The sequence below is a fragment of the Sus scrofa genome, chromosome 17, assembly GCF_000003025.6.
Source record: "Sus scrofa isolate TJ Tabasco breed Duroc chromosome 17, Sscrofa11.1, whole genome shotgun sequence".
Lineage (NCBI taxonomy): Eukaryota > Metazoa > Chordata > Mammalia > Artiodactyla > Suidae > Sus > Sus scrofa.
In genome coordinates this window covers 2043668-2064236 of record NC_010459.5, presented here as the reverse complement: position 1 = coordinate 2064236, position 20569 = coordinate 2043668, and the positions used below count along the sequence as shown (strand labels likewise).

Sequence of the window (20569 nt, the reverse complement as noted above, 5' to 3'; positions counted from 1 at the left end):
AGAGGTGAGAAATCAGTAAAGAGACTTCATAGATGAGTAGAGGAAAATAAGTCTGAGCGAATGGATTTCACACTCAAGCATAAGTCCTCAATGATGGGCAAAAGCAGTATCCAAGAAAATATTTACATGTTTTTGTACAGGTAAGAGATCAATGAGTTTGGTAGGATTAGTATAGCAATGTGTAGGTTGTATTTTGTGCAGTTAGCTGGAAGCAGGTACACCATTTAGATTATTAGAATAACACAAGTAGGGGATAAATTACATGTTGAAATGGACTGACATTTCTTCTTTTAAAGGGTAACGATGCTTTTAGGATTCAGAGGAACTCATTTTAATGAAGTGAAAAAATGACAATAATTTACTTTTACCAATATTAATAATTTTTGCCAATAATTTTTCTGTCAATTTGTAGACAGAAACTTATTTCCACTTCTATTTAAGAAGAAATGAGAAGAGGTATAATATAAAGGTTTCAACCGTCTGAAAAAAAAAATATATAACTGTAGCAGTTAGAAATCGAAGGTACCTTAGAGATCATGTTATTTAGAGCTTAATTATACAAATAGCAACCAGAGGGATTTAGTTACTTCTCAAAGCTCAAAGAATGAATGAGAGGCAGATTTGGGAATAAATTGAAACTGTTTCCTGTCCAATCTTTTACTTTACCAAAGCAAAGTTATTTAGATTTGAGGGGAACAAGAAGCAAATAAAGGAAAAAGAAAGTAGGAAGACTTCCAAAGAATTTTTAATATTCAGTAGCATAAGTGAAGATAATAAAGAAATAGGAATCATTCTGGCCCTTGAGACCCAGATGAACTTGCTTGAACTTCATCCCTATTCTAGTTGGGGAATTTAAGATGCTACCTGAGATTCCCGGTAATTGTCATTAGAGGGCAGGGGGAATAGATATTCATGTTCTCTTAAGCTCCTTTGCCTCACGCCTCATATATTCTCTTCTGTCCCATATTGATCTTGATAATTCCCTTCTTCATCTCCCTCTCAAAAAAACAAACAAGCAAACAAAAACTCGGAAAATGTAATGATCATGGTAAATTATATTGAAAACCTGAAGGTAGTAGGAGATCTCATTAGCACTGGTTAAGACAAATAACAATAGAATCTAGATGTTTCTACTCCTCTTTAGCTCCCTTTCCCACAGAGTACCCCAGTCTTTCTTGCTTCCTTTGTTTCCCATCCTTTTCTCTATTCTTCTTTCTGCTCCTCCAGAACAGAAAATACTTGGTGCCAGACATTAGCTTCCTCCTTTGAAGCTTTTCTGGCAGCATGTTGAGGCCCTTGTGAGGACAGCTCTCTTCCCAGGCAACTTTCTGCTGCTGTGTGCGTCTTACTTCCAAACTAACAAAAACATTTTTTATTCAACAACTTCAGATAAACATATTAATAAAAGTCTATGTGATACCAGATACAGTGCTAGGAAGTGGAAACCACAGAAGTAAAAAAGGCCCCAGATCTCAAATGGAATAGTAAATTTTAAAAGATTTAAACTTATAAAGTGTCTTTCAATTTAATTAACCAGAGAATCTATATGCATTTAATAGGGCAAGATCAAACTTGACGATAATGAAGAAATAGGAATATTTTTGCTCCTAAAGTCTAGATGAATTCAGCTAGATTCAGCCCTATTCAAGTCTAGCAATTTAAAATGCTGTCTAGGAGTTCCCGTCATGGCTCAGCGAAAATGAACCTGACTAGTATCCATGAAGACGAAGTTTCAATCCCTGGCTTTGTTCAGTGGGTTGGGGATCTGGCATTACCTTGAGCTGTGGTGTAGTCTGCAGACACATCTTGGACCCCATATTGTTGTGGCTGTGGCATAGGCTGGCAGCTGCAGCTCCAATTCAACCCCTAGCTTGGGAATCTTCATATGCCACAGGTACAGACCTTAAAAAAAAAAAAAAAAAGATATAATGTTGTCTAATATAGGCCAATGGAACAGAATAGAGAACCCAGAAATAAACAGACACCTATGGTCAATTAATCTTCCACAAAGGAGGCAAGAATGTAAAATGGGAAAAAATCTCTTCAGTAAGTAGTGCTGGAAAAACTGGGCAGCCTCATGCAAATCAATGAAACTAGAACACACCCTCATATCATGAACAAAAAATAAGCTCAAAATGGCTCAAAGACTTAAACATAAAACAAGACACCATAAAACTCCTAAAAGAAAAAGGAAAACATTTTCTGACATCAACCATGCAACTGTTTTCTTAGCGTAGTTTCCCAAGGCAATAGAAATAAAAGCAAAAATAAACCAATGGGACATAATCAAATTTACAAGCTCTTGCACAGCAAAGAAAACCATTAAAAAAAAAAAAAGCAGCCTACTATTGGGAGGAGAAAATAGTTGCAGCCTACTGTTGCAGGGAGAAAATAATTACAAACAATGCAACCTACGAGGGCTTAATCTCCAACATATACAAACAACTTATACAACTCAACAGCAAGAAAACAAAAACCCAATTGAAAAATGGGCAGAAGACCTAACTGGTCATTTCACCAAAGAAGATACACATATGGACAACAGGGACATGAAAAAATGCTCAACATCACTAATTATTAAAAAACTGCAAATCAAAACTACAATGAGGTACCACTTCACATCGTCAGAATGGCCATCATTAACAAGTCATCAAGTGACAAATCCTGGAGAGGGTGTGGAAAAAGGGGAACCCTGCTGCACTGTTGATAGGAATGTAAATTGGTATAACCACTATGGAAAACAGTATAGATGTATCTAAGAAAATTAAATCTAGAACTACCATATGACCCAACAATCCCACTCCTGGGTATATATCTGGACAAAATTTTCATTCAAAAACATACATGCGGATATTGAAGAACCCTTGCATCCCTGGGATAAATCCCACTTGATCATGATGCACAATCCTTTTAATGTATTGTTGGATGCGGTTTGCTAGTATTTTGTTGAGGATTTTTGCATCGATGTTCATCAGTGAAATTTGCCTGTAGTTTTCTTTTTTTGTGGTATCTTTGTCTGGTTTTGGTATTAGGGTGATGGTGGCCTCATAGAATGAGTTTGGGAGTATCCCTTCCTCTGCAATTTTTTCAAATAGTTTCAGAAGGAGAGGTGTTAGCTCTTCTCTAAATGTTGGATAGAATTCGCCTGTGAAGCCATCTGGTCCTGGACTTTTGTTTGCTGGAAGCTTTTTAATCACATTTTCAATTTCAGTTCTTGTGATGGGTCCATTCGTCTTTTCTATTTCATCTTGGTTTAATCTTGGAAGATTGTACTTTTCTAAGAATTTGTCCATTTCTTCTAGGTTTTCCATTTTATTGGCATATAGTTGTATATAGTAGTCTCTTATGATCATTTGTATTTCTGTGATGTCCGTTGTTACTTCTCCTTTTTCATTTCTAATTTTATTGATTTGAGTCCTCTCTCTTTTCTTCTTGATAAGTCTGGCTAGGGGTTTATCAATTTTGTGGATCCTTTCAAAGAACCAGCTTTTCGTTTCATTGATCTTTTCTATGGTTTTCTTTGTTTCTATTTCATTGACTTCTGCTCTGATCTTTATGATTTCTTTCCTTCTACTAGCTTTAGGTCTTATCTGTTCTTCTCTCTCAAGCTGCTTTAGATGTAAAGTTAGCTTGTTTATTTGAACTTTTTCTTGTTTCCTGAGGTGGGCTTGTCTTGCTATAAACTTTCCTCTTAGAACGGCTTTTGCTGCATCCCATAGGTTTTGGAGTATAGTATCTTTGTTGTCATTTGCTGCTAGGTATTTTTTAATTTCCTCTTTGATTTCTTCAGTGATCCATTGGTTGTTTAGTAGCATAGTTGTTTTAGTGCTTGTGTTTTTTGCAGTTTTTTTCTTGTTGTTGATTTCCAGTTGTATAGCATTGTGGTTGGAAAAGATGCTTGATATGATTTCAATTTTCTTAAAGTTACCAAGGTTGGATTTGCAGCCCAGGATGTGATCAATCTTAGAGAATGTTCCATGTGCACTTGAGAAGAATATGTATTCTGTTGCTTTTGGATGGTAAGTGAAGTCAGCCATACAATGAGACACTAACATCAAATGCTTTCACTGACGTATGGAATCTGAAAAAAGGACAGACTGAACTTCTTTGCAGAACAGATGCTTGACTCACAGACATTGAAAAGCTTATGGTCTCCGGAGGAGACAGTTTGGGGGGTGGGGGATGTGCCTGAGATATGGGATGGAAATCCTGTGAATTTAGATTATTATGATCATTATACAACTACAAATGTGATAAATTCATGTGAGTAATAAAATAAAATAAAGAAATAAAAATTAAAAAAAAAAACAATACATGCACTCCTATGTTCATTGCAGCACTAGTCATAATAGCCAAGACATGGAAACAACCTAAATGCCCATTGACAGATGAATGGATTAAGTAGATGTGGTACATATATACACAATGCAATAATACTCTGCCATAAAAAGAACAGAAGAATGCCATTGCAGCAACATGGATGCAACTAGAGATTCTCATACTAAGTGTAGTAAGTCAGAAAGAGAAAGACAAATACCATATGATATCACTTACATGTAGAATCTAAAATATGGCACAAATGAACCTATCTACAGAACAGAAACTCATGGACATAGAAAATGGACTTTTGTTTGCCAAGGTCAGGGGGTGAGGGAGTGGATGGAATGGGAATTTGGAGTTAGTAGATACAAACTATTGCATTTGGAATGGATAACCAATGAGGTCCTGCTGTATAGCACAGGGAACTAAATATAGTCCCTTGTGATGGAATGTGATTCAAGATAACATGAGGAAAAAAAATATATATGTATAATTGGGTCACTTTGCTGCACAGCAGAAATTGACAGAACATTTTAATTCAACTATTATAATAAATTTAAAAAATAAAATAAAATACAGTCTAATGTTAATTAATTGTTTTTAATTTTTTTTGTCTTTTTGCCTTTTTCTAGAGCTGCACCCATGGCATATGGAGTTCTCAGGCTAGGGGTCCAATCGGAGCTACAGCTGTCAGCCTACACCAGAACCACAGCAATGCCAGATCCGAGCCATGTCTGTGTCCTACACCACAGCTCATGGCAACACCAGATCCTTAACCCACTGAGCAAGGCCAGGGATTAAACCCTAAACCTCATGGTTCCTAGTCAGATTTGTTAACCACTGAGCCATGATGGAAACTCCCTAATATTAATTAATTTTTTTCAATTAAGTCTCCTAAAAATCCTATGGAATAAGTGTGGGAGATGATATGGCTGATATTATTCAAATTCCTCCACCTTAAGTTTTTAGGTTGGAATTCTTACCATTTCAATGTCTAAGATTTCACCTTGATAAGAGAAATATGCTAAGGAATGATGCCCTGTACTATTCTTTCTTTAATATTTCCTTTGATTTATAAATGGAAACTAAAACTCTGGTAGAATTAATCACCGTTTTACCTACCCCAGGTATCAAATGATGCATTTCTATTATATCCTGCACAGAACTAATAAGTATAAAACACAGAAAAATCACAGCCATCCATTTTAGTTACTAAAAGGTCTACTGTGCATTTTTATTTTCATGTTTCCTCAGTTTTTTAAGCATTATGATGAGGTTCAATTAAGATTATTTGGGGCTCTTTATTCATAGAAGGAACTTCTTTCTTAGAGCTTATTTGAGCATTGATTGATCTTATCTGGTACCTAAGCAGCTGCATTAGGGAATTCCTTGATTTAGTAAAAAGAGCTTTGATTAATAAAATGAATTTACTATTTAATATTCAAAAAATCTCTTTAGAGTGTCTAACTTTCAGATTCCAAAATTCAGCATGAGACTGTGTTAGCTGAAGCTAAAACATTTGAGGAATGAAACTTCAAATATTAATGAGTGGACCTATGTTGGAACATTAACTCTTCAGACATACTTGCTTATCTTCTGTTGCTGATTTTCATAAGGAAAAGTGATAGAGGGAATTAAGGAATACTGAATTCTTACAGTGAACCAGGTACATTTATACCCAGTTTAGGAAAAACCTAAGTGTAATGTTGGCATTACTATTTATTTGTATCTGTGGAAGTTGAAGTTTGGAGAAATGAAATAACTTCTTCAAGGTCACTTAGGTGGAATGAAGGAGCTAGGATTGCTTTCCAAGCTGGCTAACTTCAAAGTTCTTAGTGTATCTGTAAGAAACTTGAACTCCAACATTCTAGCCTCATCAGTAAAGTAATTTTTCTGATGAGAGCATCTTCATTTTTCAGGTGTAAACAATCTATCTATTTATGTTAAAAATGTCCATGAGAAAAAGTTAGATAATTTATATAAAACTAACATTTCAAAGCATAGAGGTATCTTTGCTGCTTCTATGTATATTACTGAGCACAGGTTTTCTACACAAAGCCAATAACCTCACAAAATGTTATCTGAAATTAATTGCAGTAGAATTTGTGAAGCTGGTGGCTGGAGAAATGCTACATTGCAGAGAATTCTTTTTCAGTTAGGACCTGCCTGGGGATACCAGATATTTTTGGTTTCCTCCCCTTGTTCTTCCTATTCTGGAGCAAATACCTTCCCAAAGGATAGATGGAGTCTAGTGGGTTGATAAAATGAGTAGCTTAGAGTATGGTGTTTAGAGTATAAATAGCCATATTAGGAGGGATACATAAATATATGTTTAATGATGATGTTTTTAATTTGGGGGAGGGGTATATTTTGTGTTAGGCATTTGTAAAGAATAGCATACTAGCTTATGTCTAAAATTGTTTTAAAGTATAAAGTAGGACCACAATTCACTTATATTCTTTCTTTGTCTAACAACAAATGCCATTCTTATCCTTTTATTTTAAGTCTAGAAATTATCATATGAATGAGATCTAGGACTTTTTTTGACCTTGAAGTTTTCCTGCCTCATTTTTCCAGACCATTACAATAAGTCAACAGTCTATGTTTTCTCTGTATCTTATAACATTGAAGTCACTTTAAATTATCTGAAATATTTTTAAGTATCTAGACAATCAAGCAAAACTGATGTTATACTCTTTTGAACAGTCCTTTTCAACAACAAATAAATATCGATTTAGTCAGCAAATTTAAATATACATATTAATAAATGTCTACATTATGTTCCTTTTTCTGTCCCTTTTCCTTCTTGGTTTCCATGGTTTCAATAACTTACAATGTGAGAATTCATCACATATTATTTTTCCTGAAGTAAAGATAAAGCAGATCTATAATAAAATCATTTTATTTTGCCAATTAAATTAGAAAAAGCTCAGTAACTCCCGGAAAATCAAAAGTAGCTGATAAATGAAATTTTGGATAGAGTATCGTTCAAGTGCCTGAGCACATGGCCTTTTCAGATAACTATGACCCCATGTGAAGTCTGCTTGAATGAAAAGAATTGAAGCAGTTTTCATGGTTTTAGATTGAGCCTTAATTCCAGAAAGGCCAAGTAAGATGCTCTGTTCTGTGTAGTTCAGTGATCTCTAAACAAAGGTGTGGGAGCTATATCTAGGAGAATTGCTAAATGTCTCTTTAAATGATTCACAATATACTAACTTCATCAGCGCTCACTCTCCACACTTTGATTCAACTTCTGCTATTTGTAGAAAGAACTGAGTATTGTGATCTATCCCTCCTTCAAATTCACTTACCTGGAAATTAAGAAAAGGGAAGGAGAAGAATCTTTGTTCTGTGGTCAGAGGGTGAAAATTCTCATTCAATCTGAATATTCATAAATAAGATCAGCTTAGAAGTGGGCAACATGGCAGAACTTAGATTTAGCTTCCTTGGTCCTTCACTATCTTGAACTCCTTTTCCAATTTTCCTCTTTTATTTTCTGTACTACTTTAAGTTGGCCCATTTTTAGAAGGATATTTGATGCATAAAAATGGAAGTGAAGCCCAGTGTGTCTGTCCACTTGCTTACACTGACTGGATTCATGTCACCCTCAGGCACTGAAGGAGCAGTATTCGGGCACTCTGTTGAGACTCCTCACATCAGAGCAGAACCTTCCCAAGACCTCAGGTGAGTCCTGGCCTTTGTATCTGTGTCATAGTTTCCAACTCTGTTGATAATCCTTTTTTTGGTATTTTTTGGCTGTGCCCACAGCATGTGGAAGTTCCCGAGCCAGGAACTGAACATGCAACACTGACCCAGGGACTGACCTGAGCCCCTGCAGTGGCAACACTGGATCCTTAGCCCATTGCACCACAAGCAAACTCTGTTGATGGTCCTTAATATATAAAGAACTAAAGTAGAAAATGTGTAGCATAACTGTATAAAGAATTGACATTCCCTGCTTACACGGTAAACAGGTAATTAGATATTTGACTGAGGGCAAGAAAATGTGAGTTATTATTCTATCCTTCTGTATGGTTTTCCTTTACAAACATACAATGGATAAAAAAATAAATATATCAGACAGGAGAAGTGTGGAAAAAGAAAAGGCACTTATACAGGATGTTGAGAAAACTAATAAAAATATATATTCCAGGAGTTCCCGTCATGGCTCAGGGGAAACAAATCTGACTAGTATTCATGAGGACACAGGTTCCATCCCTGGCCTTGCTCCGTGGGTTAAGGATGGGTGTTGCTGAGAGCTGTGGTGTAGGTCCAAGACTTGGCTCAATCTGGCATTGCTATGGCTGTGGCTTAGGCCAGCAGCTATAACTCTGATTCGATCCCTGGCCTGGGAACCTCCATATGCCATGGGTGCACCCCTGAAAAGACAAAAAATGAAAAGAAAAAAAAAGATTCCAGAAAATCTAATGTAAACAATGGAATCTATGGAATAAAGAAAAGAGAGGCAGAGAGTAGGAAAAAGCTATAAATGGTCAAGTCAGGGAGTATTGAGTAGAGGGAAAAACAGAAACAAGTGTAAATAGTAATCAGAAAAAGAACATGATTGCCCTGCGACAGATTCCTCAGTATACCATTTCAAATGGAAATAGCTGCTACCAGACTTCGTGCTGTTTCTGAGTGGTAGTTATCCCCCTCACTACCCAAATGATTGTGAGATGACATTACAGGGAAGTCTCCCTGTGATAATCATGGAAACTGTTGGCAAAAGTTGAAATATTAAAATCTAGTAACTGATTCCTTGCTGCGCTTAATTCAGTAAATAAGTTAACTTTAGGGATCATATGATTTATTGTCATAATCATTTTGCAATATATACATATATCAAATCATTGTTAAACCTTAAACCAATACAATATTATACATCAATAAAAGATGTTTTATATAATTAATTTCTGGTAGGTAAATTACATTCTGAAAATATTTGCTACAGCATCAAAAAAAGACAATCATATGGATATTAAAAAATAAACCACATACTAAAAAATCATTTTAAAAGCTGATTCAAAGTATCAACCTAAGAGATAGAGCACTTCACTTATCTTGGAAAGCATAAAGAAAATATTAAGCAAAAAAAAATATTTTAGGAGTTCCCCTCGTGGCTCAGCGGTTAACAAACCCAACTAGGATCCGTGAGTCTGAGGGTTCAATTCCTGACCTAGCTCAGTGAGTTGAGAATCCAACATTGCTGTGCATTGAGCTGTGGTTTGGGTCGCAGATGCAGCTCAGATCCTGCTTTGCTGTGGCTGTGGTGAAGGTCAGCAGCTGCAGCTCTGATTCAACCCCTAGCCAGGAACCTCCATATGCTGTGGGTGCGCCCTAAAAAGCAAAATAAATAAATAAATAGAAAAATAAATAAGTAAGTAAGTAAGTAAGTAAATATTATTTCAGAAAGATCAGGCTCACCCCTTCCCATTTGGATGAGTGGGAAAACATGCTCAAATGAAAATAGACAAAGAAAATTTAAACTTCTTAACCCAAAAAAAGCTATACATTTACAACAGTAAATTTTGCAGATCTTTATAGTTCTACGATAAAATTTCTTAATGAACTCAGTTTCTCACTAGTTAAGTAGCCTAAATTCTAACAAGGTAGTTGATAATAACAAGAGAGGTGGCTCTCTTCATGTGAACAAACCATTTTTTAATAAGCCAAAGGTAATCATTTACTCTATGCGAAATATCCCAAGGATTTAGGAAGGTCGAAGAATATATATAAACAGTGTCTCATAATATGCTATAGTCTTGATTTATGGCTTTTTTCTCACTTAGGAACTCAGTATTTTTGTGTAAATTATTTTATTCTATTCTAACAAAGGCTGTCTGTCTCCTTAGAATAGGAACTGCATCTTCCTTATTATATTTGGTGCCATAGCAGCCAGATCTCTATCTCACAAATAAGGATGTAATTATAATTTATTAATTTGAATTACTAAAAGTTAGCAAACTGAATAATGAGGATACTAACTAAATTCATGTAATGTAAGAATGAGGTAGCATTTTTTTCTTGTAAGACACACATGACTAATATTGAGTCCACCTGTTTTTGAGCAGTGTTTTAACATGGATACCCGAATTCAATGATTCATTCAGTTCATTTTTTTAAATTACTAAGTTTAAAAAGAAGCATTTGTTTTCCTTCTAACATTTTAGTAATTATGTACTCATTTTAAAGTTTTTGTTATGAAAAGCCTATTGCCAAAAAAGGAATAAAAACCAACTATTTTAATTACCTTGCTGACATGTTTCAAAATTCATAAGCATGAATGTGAATTAAATGATAATTAGTATATACAATTTCTGGCTTTTATTTTCTAATTATTCATCAATTATTTAAACATTGGACTAAGCTGGGCTTATCTGCTAGTGCTAAAAGCAGATTGGCAGCCCCCAAGATGAGTGGTACTGATCTAATTTCCAAAACTGAAACAGAAGCAAAGCACAGGACTGATGGGAATATTCAATTATTCATTTGTGTACTGAAGATTAAAAGCAGCATATCTGAGAAGATCCCTACAAGTCTTGCTGTCAGTTTTCTTTTCAGGGCAATAAGTACTCCTAGCTGACACCTAAGTCTGATCAACAAGGTGACGTTGGTTGACCAAGTAAATAAAATGTAATTTGGGGAGTAAATAGCCCTGTTGTCTTTGATTAAGAATAAAAGACTTGGAGTTCCTGTTGTGGCTCAATGGTAATGAACCTGACTAGTACTCATGAGGATATGGGTTCAATCCCTGGTCTCAATCAGTGGGTTAAGAATCCAGCATTTCTGTGAGCTGTGATGTAGGTCCCAGATATAGCTTGGATCTGGCATTGCTGTGGCTGTGGCATAGGCTGATGGCTTCAGCTCAGATTCCAACCCTAGCCTGGGAACTTCCATATGTCATGGTTGTGGCCCTAAAAAGAAAAAAGGGGGGGAGGGGAATAAAAGACCTCAGAAAGAAACATTTCAAGGACTTTATTATAAAGGATAGGTAATGTTTGGTATAGAAATGTAGTAGATTGCTATAATTTATTTATTTAACAGATGTTTAATGAGGGCCTAATGTGTGCCAAGGTCTGTGCTAGTCTTCATGTATGTTTTAAACCTCCACATGTCAATTTTCTTTGATTTTTTACATATAAGGTGATATTGTTTTTTTATTAGTGAACCTACTTATTAAAAGGCTAAAAGCAAATATTTGGTAAAGACGTCATAGCATATTTGCCCGAAATAGTCCAAGTCTGAATGTTCTATTTTATTTATTTCTTGTTAATATACATATATATAAATTATCAGAGTTCAATACGGTGAGAAATGATGGCGAGAAATGATAAAACCTATAATGTAATACCCATTGTCCAAGAATTTTTTTCCATCTAAGTTCTAATAACGGTTTCAAAAATAAGAGAGCAATCTAGACTTAAAAATCAATAAAATGAGTTAATTTAATGATAGTTTGCATCTTTTCTTCATTTCCTTACTTGTATGCATATAATCTAAAACTGAAGTATTGACATTTGCAGCCTCCAAATTAATCTCTAGAAATACATAGCTTTAATTTATATCATTCCTGTGTTAAAGGAAAAGTCACCACTTATTAAGTGGTAAGGATTTTTCCCTGAGACAATTAGTCAATAAAGGCGTAAAATAATTTCTTGTATTTTTCTCCCTAGAAGAAAAAAAAATGATAATAAAGTGATCTTTCTCCTCCCCTTTCCCTTCCCCATGATTCCCCTTCTCTCTTCTTTTCCCTTCCCTCCTTCTCTTCCTTCCTTCTTCCCTTTTATTCATTCATCCTATGGTTGTATTTATATGTTTAGAGTTAGTAGCAAATGTGCAGAATGTGAAGCTTGTCTTGGCTTCCAATCTTGGGAACAGGGAGCAATAATTGGCCTTGGATTTGTTTGGTCTAATTGGCAGGAAGAGACCATATGGGTGTCCAAGTGACCAGGAACCATACAAGTAGAGGGAAAAAACAATTTGATTTGCAGCTGAAGAAAGTTCACAGTACTCTAAAGTGATGACAACAAAAGTAATAGTATAAGAATATGTGTGTTCAAGTCACAGTTTTCATTCAACTTTTTGTTTGTTTGTTGGCCTCACCCAGGGCATGTGGAAGTTCCCAGGCTAGAGACTGAACCTGCACCACAGCAGCAACACAAGCCACTGCAGTGACAACACCAGATCCTTAACCCACTGTGCCAAAAGAGAACCCACTGGACTTTTTTTTTTTTCTTAAAACACTATCCTATTCAATTCTCCATTCATTTCCTCCTTGAAATGGCAAACAATGAGTGCTAACTCTGTACCTTTTTAAATGTTTAGCAAAAACAGGATATGTTATACGCTCTGCTTAAGATTCCATTTAGGAATTAAGTCTTGCAAGTTAGTTTAAGAGGAGTCTGAGTCATTTTCTCAGAAAGTTGAGAATTCTAGAGACCTAGACTATTCATTTTCAAGTTTGAGTATCGCATAACCCTTAAAAACAAAATCTTATTGTATGTGAACAACCAAACTGAATTGCTTGGAAAAAATAGGCAGCCAATTTGAACAGTAATCCTTCTCTCTGCTATAATCCCTGAGTACCCTCTATAAAAACTCTGAAATGCATTTCTGTGATTACTATAATGCCATAAAATAATCACAACTGTACTTCACTAATTCTAATGACTAATTACATAGAAATTCTCAAGTTTTGCCAATCCATATGGATTTCATTTTTCAACAGGCCTTTTAGAAAATATTTTATGATAATAGTTTAAGTATATATGTTGTAAACCTTTCCTCAGTGGAGAATTTCCATAGAGAAGAGAAGCAGGGCATCATTCGATTGTTGATATTGTGTTGCCCAAAGTCTATATATTAGATGGTTCTAGAAGAAAATCTAGATTCAAGTTCCAAGATCTGAGCCCAGGATATTCTACAGGGATTTTAGGCTGATTTGAGAAGTGCAGGGTATCTGGAGAAAACCCATCCAACCAAAGACTAACGTAGTACACTATATCAATTCATTTTCTTTAGATTTCTGGGCTTCAGTTTTGTTAAAAAGGTTTCCTTTTTCTGTATTCAGATTTTTTTTTTCTAATTTTGTTATTTATTTTGTACTCTAGGTTATTCATTAATTTTATACTTTGAGTAAATAAAATGGAACTTATCTTCTGACTTTTCTTCCAACTTTCTATTGCAAATTACAGTCTGTAGTTTATTAGTTTTTATATTTTAAATAGATAAAACTGGAAATTACTCTTGCAGAGCATGTTGAGAATCTAATGTTAGTTCTTCTGTGTGGATAGTTAATTTGTTAAGCATTATTTATTAAATAACCTGGTATTTTCCACCTCAAAACAATTGCTTGTCAAATATTAATTTCTCATAAATACTTTCCATCCGTTTGAGATTGTATTGTGTTTCATTGGCCAATTCTATATCTAATTTCAAAATAATTTTAATTGAAAAACTTTAATATTAAATTCTTATTTTAAGGAAAATCTCCTGCTTTATCTTCATTTTAACAAATCTGGTAATTGCCACATATATTTTTCTCCTCAAAATATTTTGACATAAATTTTGAAGTTCTAGAGACTCTAGTGAGATTCTTGTTGGGATTTCATTATGTATGCTTATTATTTTTAGATCTATTAAATTTTGGAATTTGTATTATATGGAAATAAACATGAATTTATTTTTATCCAGGATTACCTCAAACTCTTGAATGTTCAGGTAAAGTAAATAATATCAGATATCCTTTCTGGGTATTCCTTTCCCAGAAATAATTGTAAAATACAGATACTGAATATTATTGCATTTATATTAATATAGTGACTTAGCAACAAGAATTACATATTGTTAATGTATCCCTATATGTCATTAATATTCTTTATTGCATTGTAATATAGTCAATGACAGTCAAACATTACCATCAATTAAGTTTTCCTATCTAAGTTTCCATAGCCCACAGTTTTACAGATTTTACAGAAAAAAAAAAAGGGTAATAGTATAAGATCTGTGACCACGCTTGCTTTCTTAATATCTTAGTATGAAAATTCTCAAACAATTACATGTTGAAAGCTTCTTATGGAAAACACCTGTCTAACCACCAGCTGGAGTCTTCGTATATCATTTTTCTATGACTCTAATTATGCACACATATCCACCAGTATTTCTCATTCTTTAATGTATCCAAACAGAAAGTATAAATCTGTACACTTTTCCAGATCTCTTCAGCATGCACATCATTAACTAGTTCAAGTTCACTTACAGTTTCTTCCCTTTTGTTGTAAAATAATTATTCAATGGCATTCAAAAAACTTAAGTGCATTATTTGCTGGGTTTTGAAAATGCGTACATTTGTAACTCAAATTCTTGTCAAAAGAGAAAACATTATTATCACCCAAGAAAGTTCCCTCATGCTCCTTCCCAGTAAATTCCCACCACTACCCACCAGAAGCAAACTCTACTCTTACTTCTTTTTAACCTTGGATTAGATTAGACTGTTTTAGTACTGATATAAATCGATCATACACAATGTACTATTCTAAGACTTCTTTCACTCCACATAATGTTTCTGCAATCCATCCATGATGTTTTCTGTTTCAATACTTCCTTCTGTTTCATTGCTGACTCATTATATGAACATGCAATATTTTATTTGTGCATTTTCATAATTGAATGATGCTTGGGATGTATCTGATTATGTTACATTTTATATAAAAATTCCAGAACTTTCTGAAATGGTTGTGTCACTTTATTCTTGTTGTTGAAATTCGATTAATAATCAAGAAGAATTAGTAAAAGAGAATTTTATTTAAGCCAAAGTGAAGATTATAATCCAGGAGACAGACTTCCAGGAGCCCTGAGAACCGTTCTGCCAGTTAGAAGTGGAAGGCACAGGCAGGTACATTTTCAGACAAAAGATTGTACATCAAAATAACATCCTGACATTTTACCTAAAGTTCACCAGAGGCTCATAGTCCAGGTAAGCACCCTCCAAAGGGAGTGGCGCGTCATTATGAGCCCTACAAATTTGGAAGATAATGCTCTTATTTTAAGAAGCAGCATAGCTAGCATCAGAAAGGAAGACGAAGATCTTTGCTGGGAACGAGGTGTTCCCACCTTTGAGGTGCACTGGTAAATGTGTAATACAGATGCAGTTTGCCACTTAGGCACCGAGGAGGAGGCCCAAAGGAAGAGAATTTTATTTTTAAATTTTCTTGTCCTTCCTTAAAATATAAATTTTATTTCATCATCTTACACCAAAAATGAGAATTTTGTCTGCTGCACATCTTCACTAGTGTGAGCAGTTGTATTAATCCAAGCCATTCTAGTGGCTGTTTGGTGGAATCTCACATTTTTAAAGTGAGATTACATAATAATTAACATTAAACACTTTTTCATGTACATAGGGGACAACCGTGTATATCTTTTAGTGTGAAGTGCTTATATCCAACTTTTGTCCATAATTTTGATTTTTGTAGTTTTTTAGCTTTGAGCTGAAGAATTATTTATATAACAAGGCATCAGTCCTATGGTGTTATTTCCTAGTGTGTGGGCTGTGTATTCATCTTATTGATGGTAATTTTGAAAGGCAGCTTTTCATCTTGAGGATACCTAATTTATATTTTTAAATATTTACTAGTTACTGCATTTAGTGGCCTAAGAAAGTTTGCGTACTCCTAAATCAAATTATTTTTCTTTAAAAGCCTAATTTTTTATTTATCAAAAATAAAACTGTATGGTAGAAGTTGAGCTTTATCTTGTCCATATAGAGATCAATTATTCCAGCACCATTTATTGAAAAGACTGTTGTATGTCATTGAATTATTTTACTGGATTTGTCAAAAATCAGATGACTGGAGTTCCCGTTGTGGCTCAGTGATAACAAACACAACTAGTATCCCTGGCCTCACTCACAGGTTAAGGATCTGGTGTTGTCGTGAGCTGTGGTGAAGGTCACAGATGTGGCTCAGATACCATGTTGCTGTGGCTGTAGTATAGATCGCAGAGGTGGCTCAGAGCTTGCATTGCTGTGGCTGTGGTGTAGGCTGGCAGCTGAAACTCCAATTCAACCCCTAACCTGGGAATCTCCATGTTCCCCAGGTGCACCCCTAAAAAAAGCAAAAAAAAAAAAATCAGATGACCGTACATGTGATAGTCTATTTCTGAAGTCTCTATTTTATTCCATTGTTCTATTTGTTATCCTCATGCCGGGCCACCATGATCTTATTTACTATAGTTTTACAATAGTTTTTAAGTTTTCCAACATTATTGTTCTTTTTTGAAGATTGTTTTGTGTATTGATATTCTAAAGTATCTGCACTAGGAGTTCCCACTGTGGCACAGTGGGTTAAGAATCCGACTGCAGCAGCTTGGGTCACTGCAGAAGTGTGAGTTCAGTCCCTGGCCAGGAGCCAGTGGGTTAAAGGATCTGGTGTTGCTGCAGCTGCAGCACAAGTCACGGCTGTGGCTTCAGTTCAGTCCCTGCCCAGGAATTTCCATATGCCACAGGTGTGGCCATAAAAAGAAAAATAAACAGAATATAAAGTATCTGTACTAGGTACCTAATCCTGAGAAAATGACTCAACAACAGTAAGATTCAAGGACTTTCTAGATAAAATATGAATTATGCATGTTTCTCAGAGTTGGTAGAGTGATTAAGAGACAATCCATGCAAACTTTTAAGTATAGAATAGGTTTCCAGTACTTTTAGCGTATTATTATAAAATATGGTGAACTCACTAATAAGTAGTAAAATCTAATGTTTTGCAATGGATACAATATTTTATGTTTAAGATGCTACTCTGTAAGTTTACTTATTAAGCAACTGAGCCCCAGTGAGGTAAATTGGATTTTAAAATTCTAGTAGAACTCATGTAGCTTCTGATTCAAAGTCCTATGTTTAGTACTTTCATTAGGCTGACATAACTCTTGAGCATAATAATGGTTTCATTTAGTTTATACCTGAATTTCCCAGACTGCTTCTTGGAAATAACTTCCATTACTTTATACTATGCAGCAACAAGTTCAATACAGGAAATACTTTTCTGTTATCTTACAGTTTATAAAACAGCCTCTAGAAGCACCCAGTTTCTAGTAAAGGCCAGAGAAAATATTACTTATAGTCAATGAAATACGTTATTTTTTTTCTTTCACAGTAATGCCCTATAGAGCTGTTTTGTTTTATTAGGTTTTTTTTTATCTTTTTATTTTTTCTATTATAGTTGATTTAATATTATATTTTTCTATTTTCTGTATTCTATATTTTCTATTATAGATGATTCTGTCAATTTCTACTGTATAGCAAAGTGAGTCATTTGCTGTATAGCAAAGTGAGGCATTCTTTTTCTCCCGTTATCCCCCATCATGTTCCATCACAAGTGACTAGACATAGTTCACTGTGCTATACAGCAGGATCTCATTGCTCATCTACTGAAAATGCAACAGTCTGTATTTACTAATCCCAAACTCCCAGTCCATCCCACTGCCTCCTCCTCCCCCTCGGCAACCACAAGTCTGTTCTCCTAGTCCATGAGTTTGTTTCTTTTCTGTAGAAAGATTCATTTGTGCCATATATTAGGTTCCAGATATAAGTGATATCATATGGTATTTGTCTTTCTCTTTCTTACTTCACTTAGTATGAGAGTCTCTAGTCCCATCCATGTTGCTGCAAATGGTATTTTTGTTCTAAGTGAAATATATTATTATTATACAATCATCAATTATTTTGATAAGTTGAGATGACTGGTAATATGATGTTTAGTTTTAATTCATGTATTTTAAATTTCGTATCTACATATACTTGTTCTATAATGTTCTTTGGATAGGTAATATTGCAATCATATGCTTACCTGATTTCAAAGCCTTTTAAAAGTACCTCATTGTTCTTAAGTGCAAAGATTACTTACAATAGAATGAATGGAGTTTAACATTTGGAGTTTAGAAGAAAGGACAGAACAAAATTTGCACACCACTTGTACAAAATGTGTTTTTTCCTTGTTCACCAAGTGATAGGCTAGAGACATTGAACAGCCCTAGTTAGGTAATGTGTATAAATGTAATATGTAAATGTAAATATACATGTAATCATGAATATTGATATTGGATTATTAAGATTAATAAATGCATTTGCAAATACAGTGAATTTATGCTGTTCACAACAGTGTTAATTTGAAGATTTTGGTCTCCATATACATTGTAGTCCTGCTATCAAATTTTTGCTCTTAAAACCTAGTTTAAGAGAAGTTCCTATTATGGCTCAGTGGAAAGAAACCCACTTAGTAAGGATGAGGATACAGGTTCTCTCTATAGCCCCACTAAGTGGGTTAAAGATCCACCATTGCTGCAAGCTCTGGTGTAGGTCCCAGAAGCAGCTCAGATCTGACGTTGCTGTGGCTGTGGCATACATAGGCTGGCAGCTATAGCTCCAATTCAACTCCTAGCCTGGAAACTTCCATGTGCCATATGCCACAGGTGTGGCCCTAAAAAGGAAACAAACAAAAAATATCATGCAAGCTTGTAATAATAATTTGCAGCTGAACTTTAATGTTCATAAGAAATATTTGACTATCCTTTGAAACATGTTTCTTTGAAAATTATGAAATCCTCCAAATAGTCTAATAAACTTTTATTACATACTCCATCTGTACCCTATCCATAATTAAAGTTACTAGTGAATATTATTCATCCAAGTGATGGATACTGTATAAAACAGACAGTGCTGTTTGTAATAAAATGTATATCATTTCATAATGATCACGAATTTTATCAAGATTAGCTAAGTATACAGTTGAAACCTGTTTAATTCAAAATCTTAATCACTTTTGGAACTTGAAGGATTTAGCAATACTGTAACATTGCTACCACTTTATGTGTTTTATGTACTCCCTGATAAATGTTACATATGTATGACATATACATATATCTTATTGCAGGTATACATTGTCTTAAGGTACAAAATTAGTTGCACAAGAAATGAAAATATTCCTATAAACTTAATGTACATGTTTGGTCTCCATTGAAGTGAATATCAGAAACTAAGCCCCAACCTAGTCAGTTCTCTTCTTTTTTTTTTTTTTTTTTTTTTTTTTTTTCTTTTTGGCTGCACCCATGGCATGTGCAAATTCCTGGGCCAGAGATCAAATCCATGGCCACAGCAGCAACCTGAGCCGCTGCAGTGACACCAAATCCTTAACCTACTGTGCCACAAAGGAACTCCTCGACTCTCTTTATCCCTGGGACTGCATCATTGTAGCAAGGGGCTTATACTACACCAAAGCATCTGAGGGTGACATTGGTCCTTGGTTGCCTCATGATCAATTGGCATTTGCCAAGATGTTCTTCCTGCTGTCACTTAGACTTCATTCACTGCAGGTCACCACTTCTCTCTCCTTTGAGGATCTTTTGGTTTCTTGTCCTCAGTTATTCTGAAATATCACTCTCTCCTCAGACCTCTAACACCTAAAGAATAAAGGTCCCACAACCTAGGATTTGGCCTCAGGTAGCAGAACACAGACAGCCATTCAAGACCAATTTGGTTCATTTCTCTCCAAGTCGTCTCTAGACTGTGAATCAAGAAAATTATTCTCCAACTAGTGAAATAAACAAGATCTCACTGAGGTTAGTTTTCTTTGTTTTTGTTTATGTGCTGACTCATGTTCAACACAATAAATGGCTAGGATTTTTTTTTCAACTCAAAAAATGTCCATAACAGTTTCTGTGGTCTGTCATCCACCATTTATGGCAAATAATGTGGTTTAGTGAACAGAGTTTGACAAAGGATGAAAAGAAATGTAACCGGGGAGGAAATCCCATTCATATTTCAAAACACTATCCACCACATACTTATTTCCCTTAATTCTTTTAAGAAATTTCTTATAATCCTATAAGAAACTATTACAATTGTCAATTTAGACATGATGAACTAGAGTTTTTTGCTGCTGGCTCACTTTCCTGAACCAGGTCTAGTCAGCTCTCTTATCTTTACTGCCTCTTTGAATCCAGATCTTCTAAGTGAATGTCAGCAGAACACTATGGAGACACTGGAAATGGATACCTGAGGACTAAAATGAAGATGAAAATAATACATTTTTTTTCTTTTTTTGTGACCACACCTGTGACTTATAAAAGTTCCCAGGCTAGAGATCGAATCCAAGCTGCAGTTGCCAGCCTATACCACAGCCACAGTACTGTCACAGAGCAGCATCTGTGACATACTGCACAGCTTGTGGCAATGCCAGGTCCTTAACCCACTGAC

The 20569-nt window shown here is 35.0% G+C and overlaps 1 protein-coding gene across 6 annotated transcripts in view; it reads left to right on the top strand.

The window, feature by feature from the left end:
• The window catches only part of SGCZ (sarcoglycan zeta), a 1021521-nt gene that overhangs the window by 985377 nt on the left and 15575 nt on the right, over positions 1-20569 (top strand). For all 6 annotated transcript variants that reach the window (XM_021077242.1, XM_021077240.1, XM_021077238.1 and 3 more), the window contains 1 exon segment: positions 7932-8004. In XM_021077242.1, the coding sequence (XP_020932901.1) occupies positions 7932-8004 (73 nt within the window).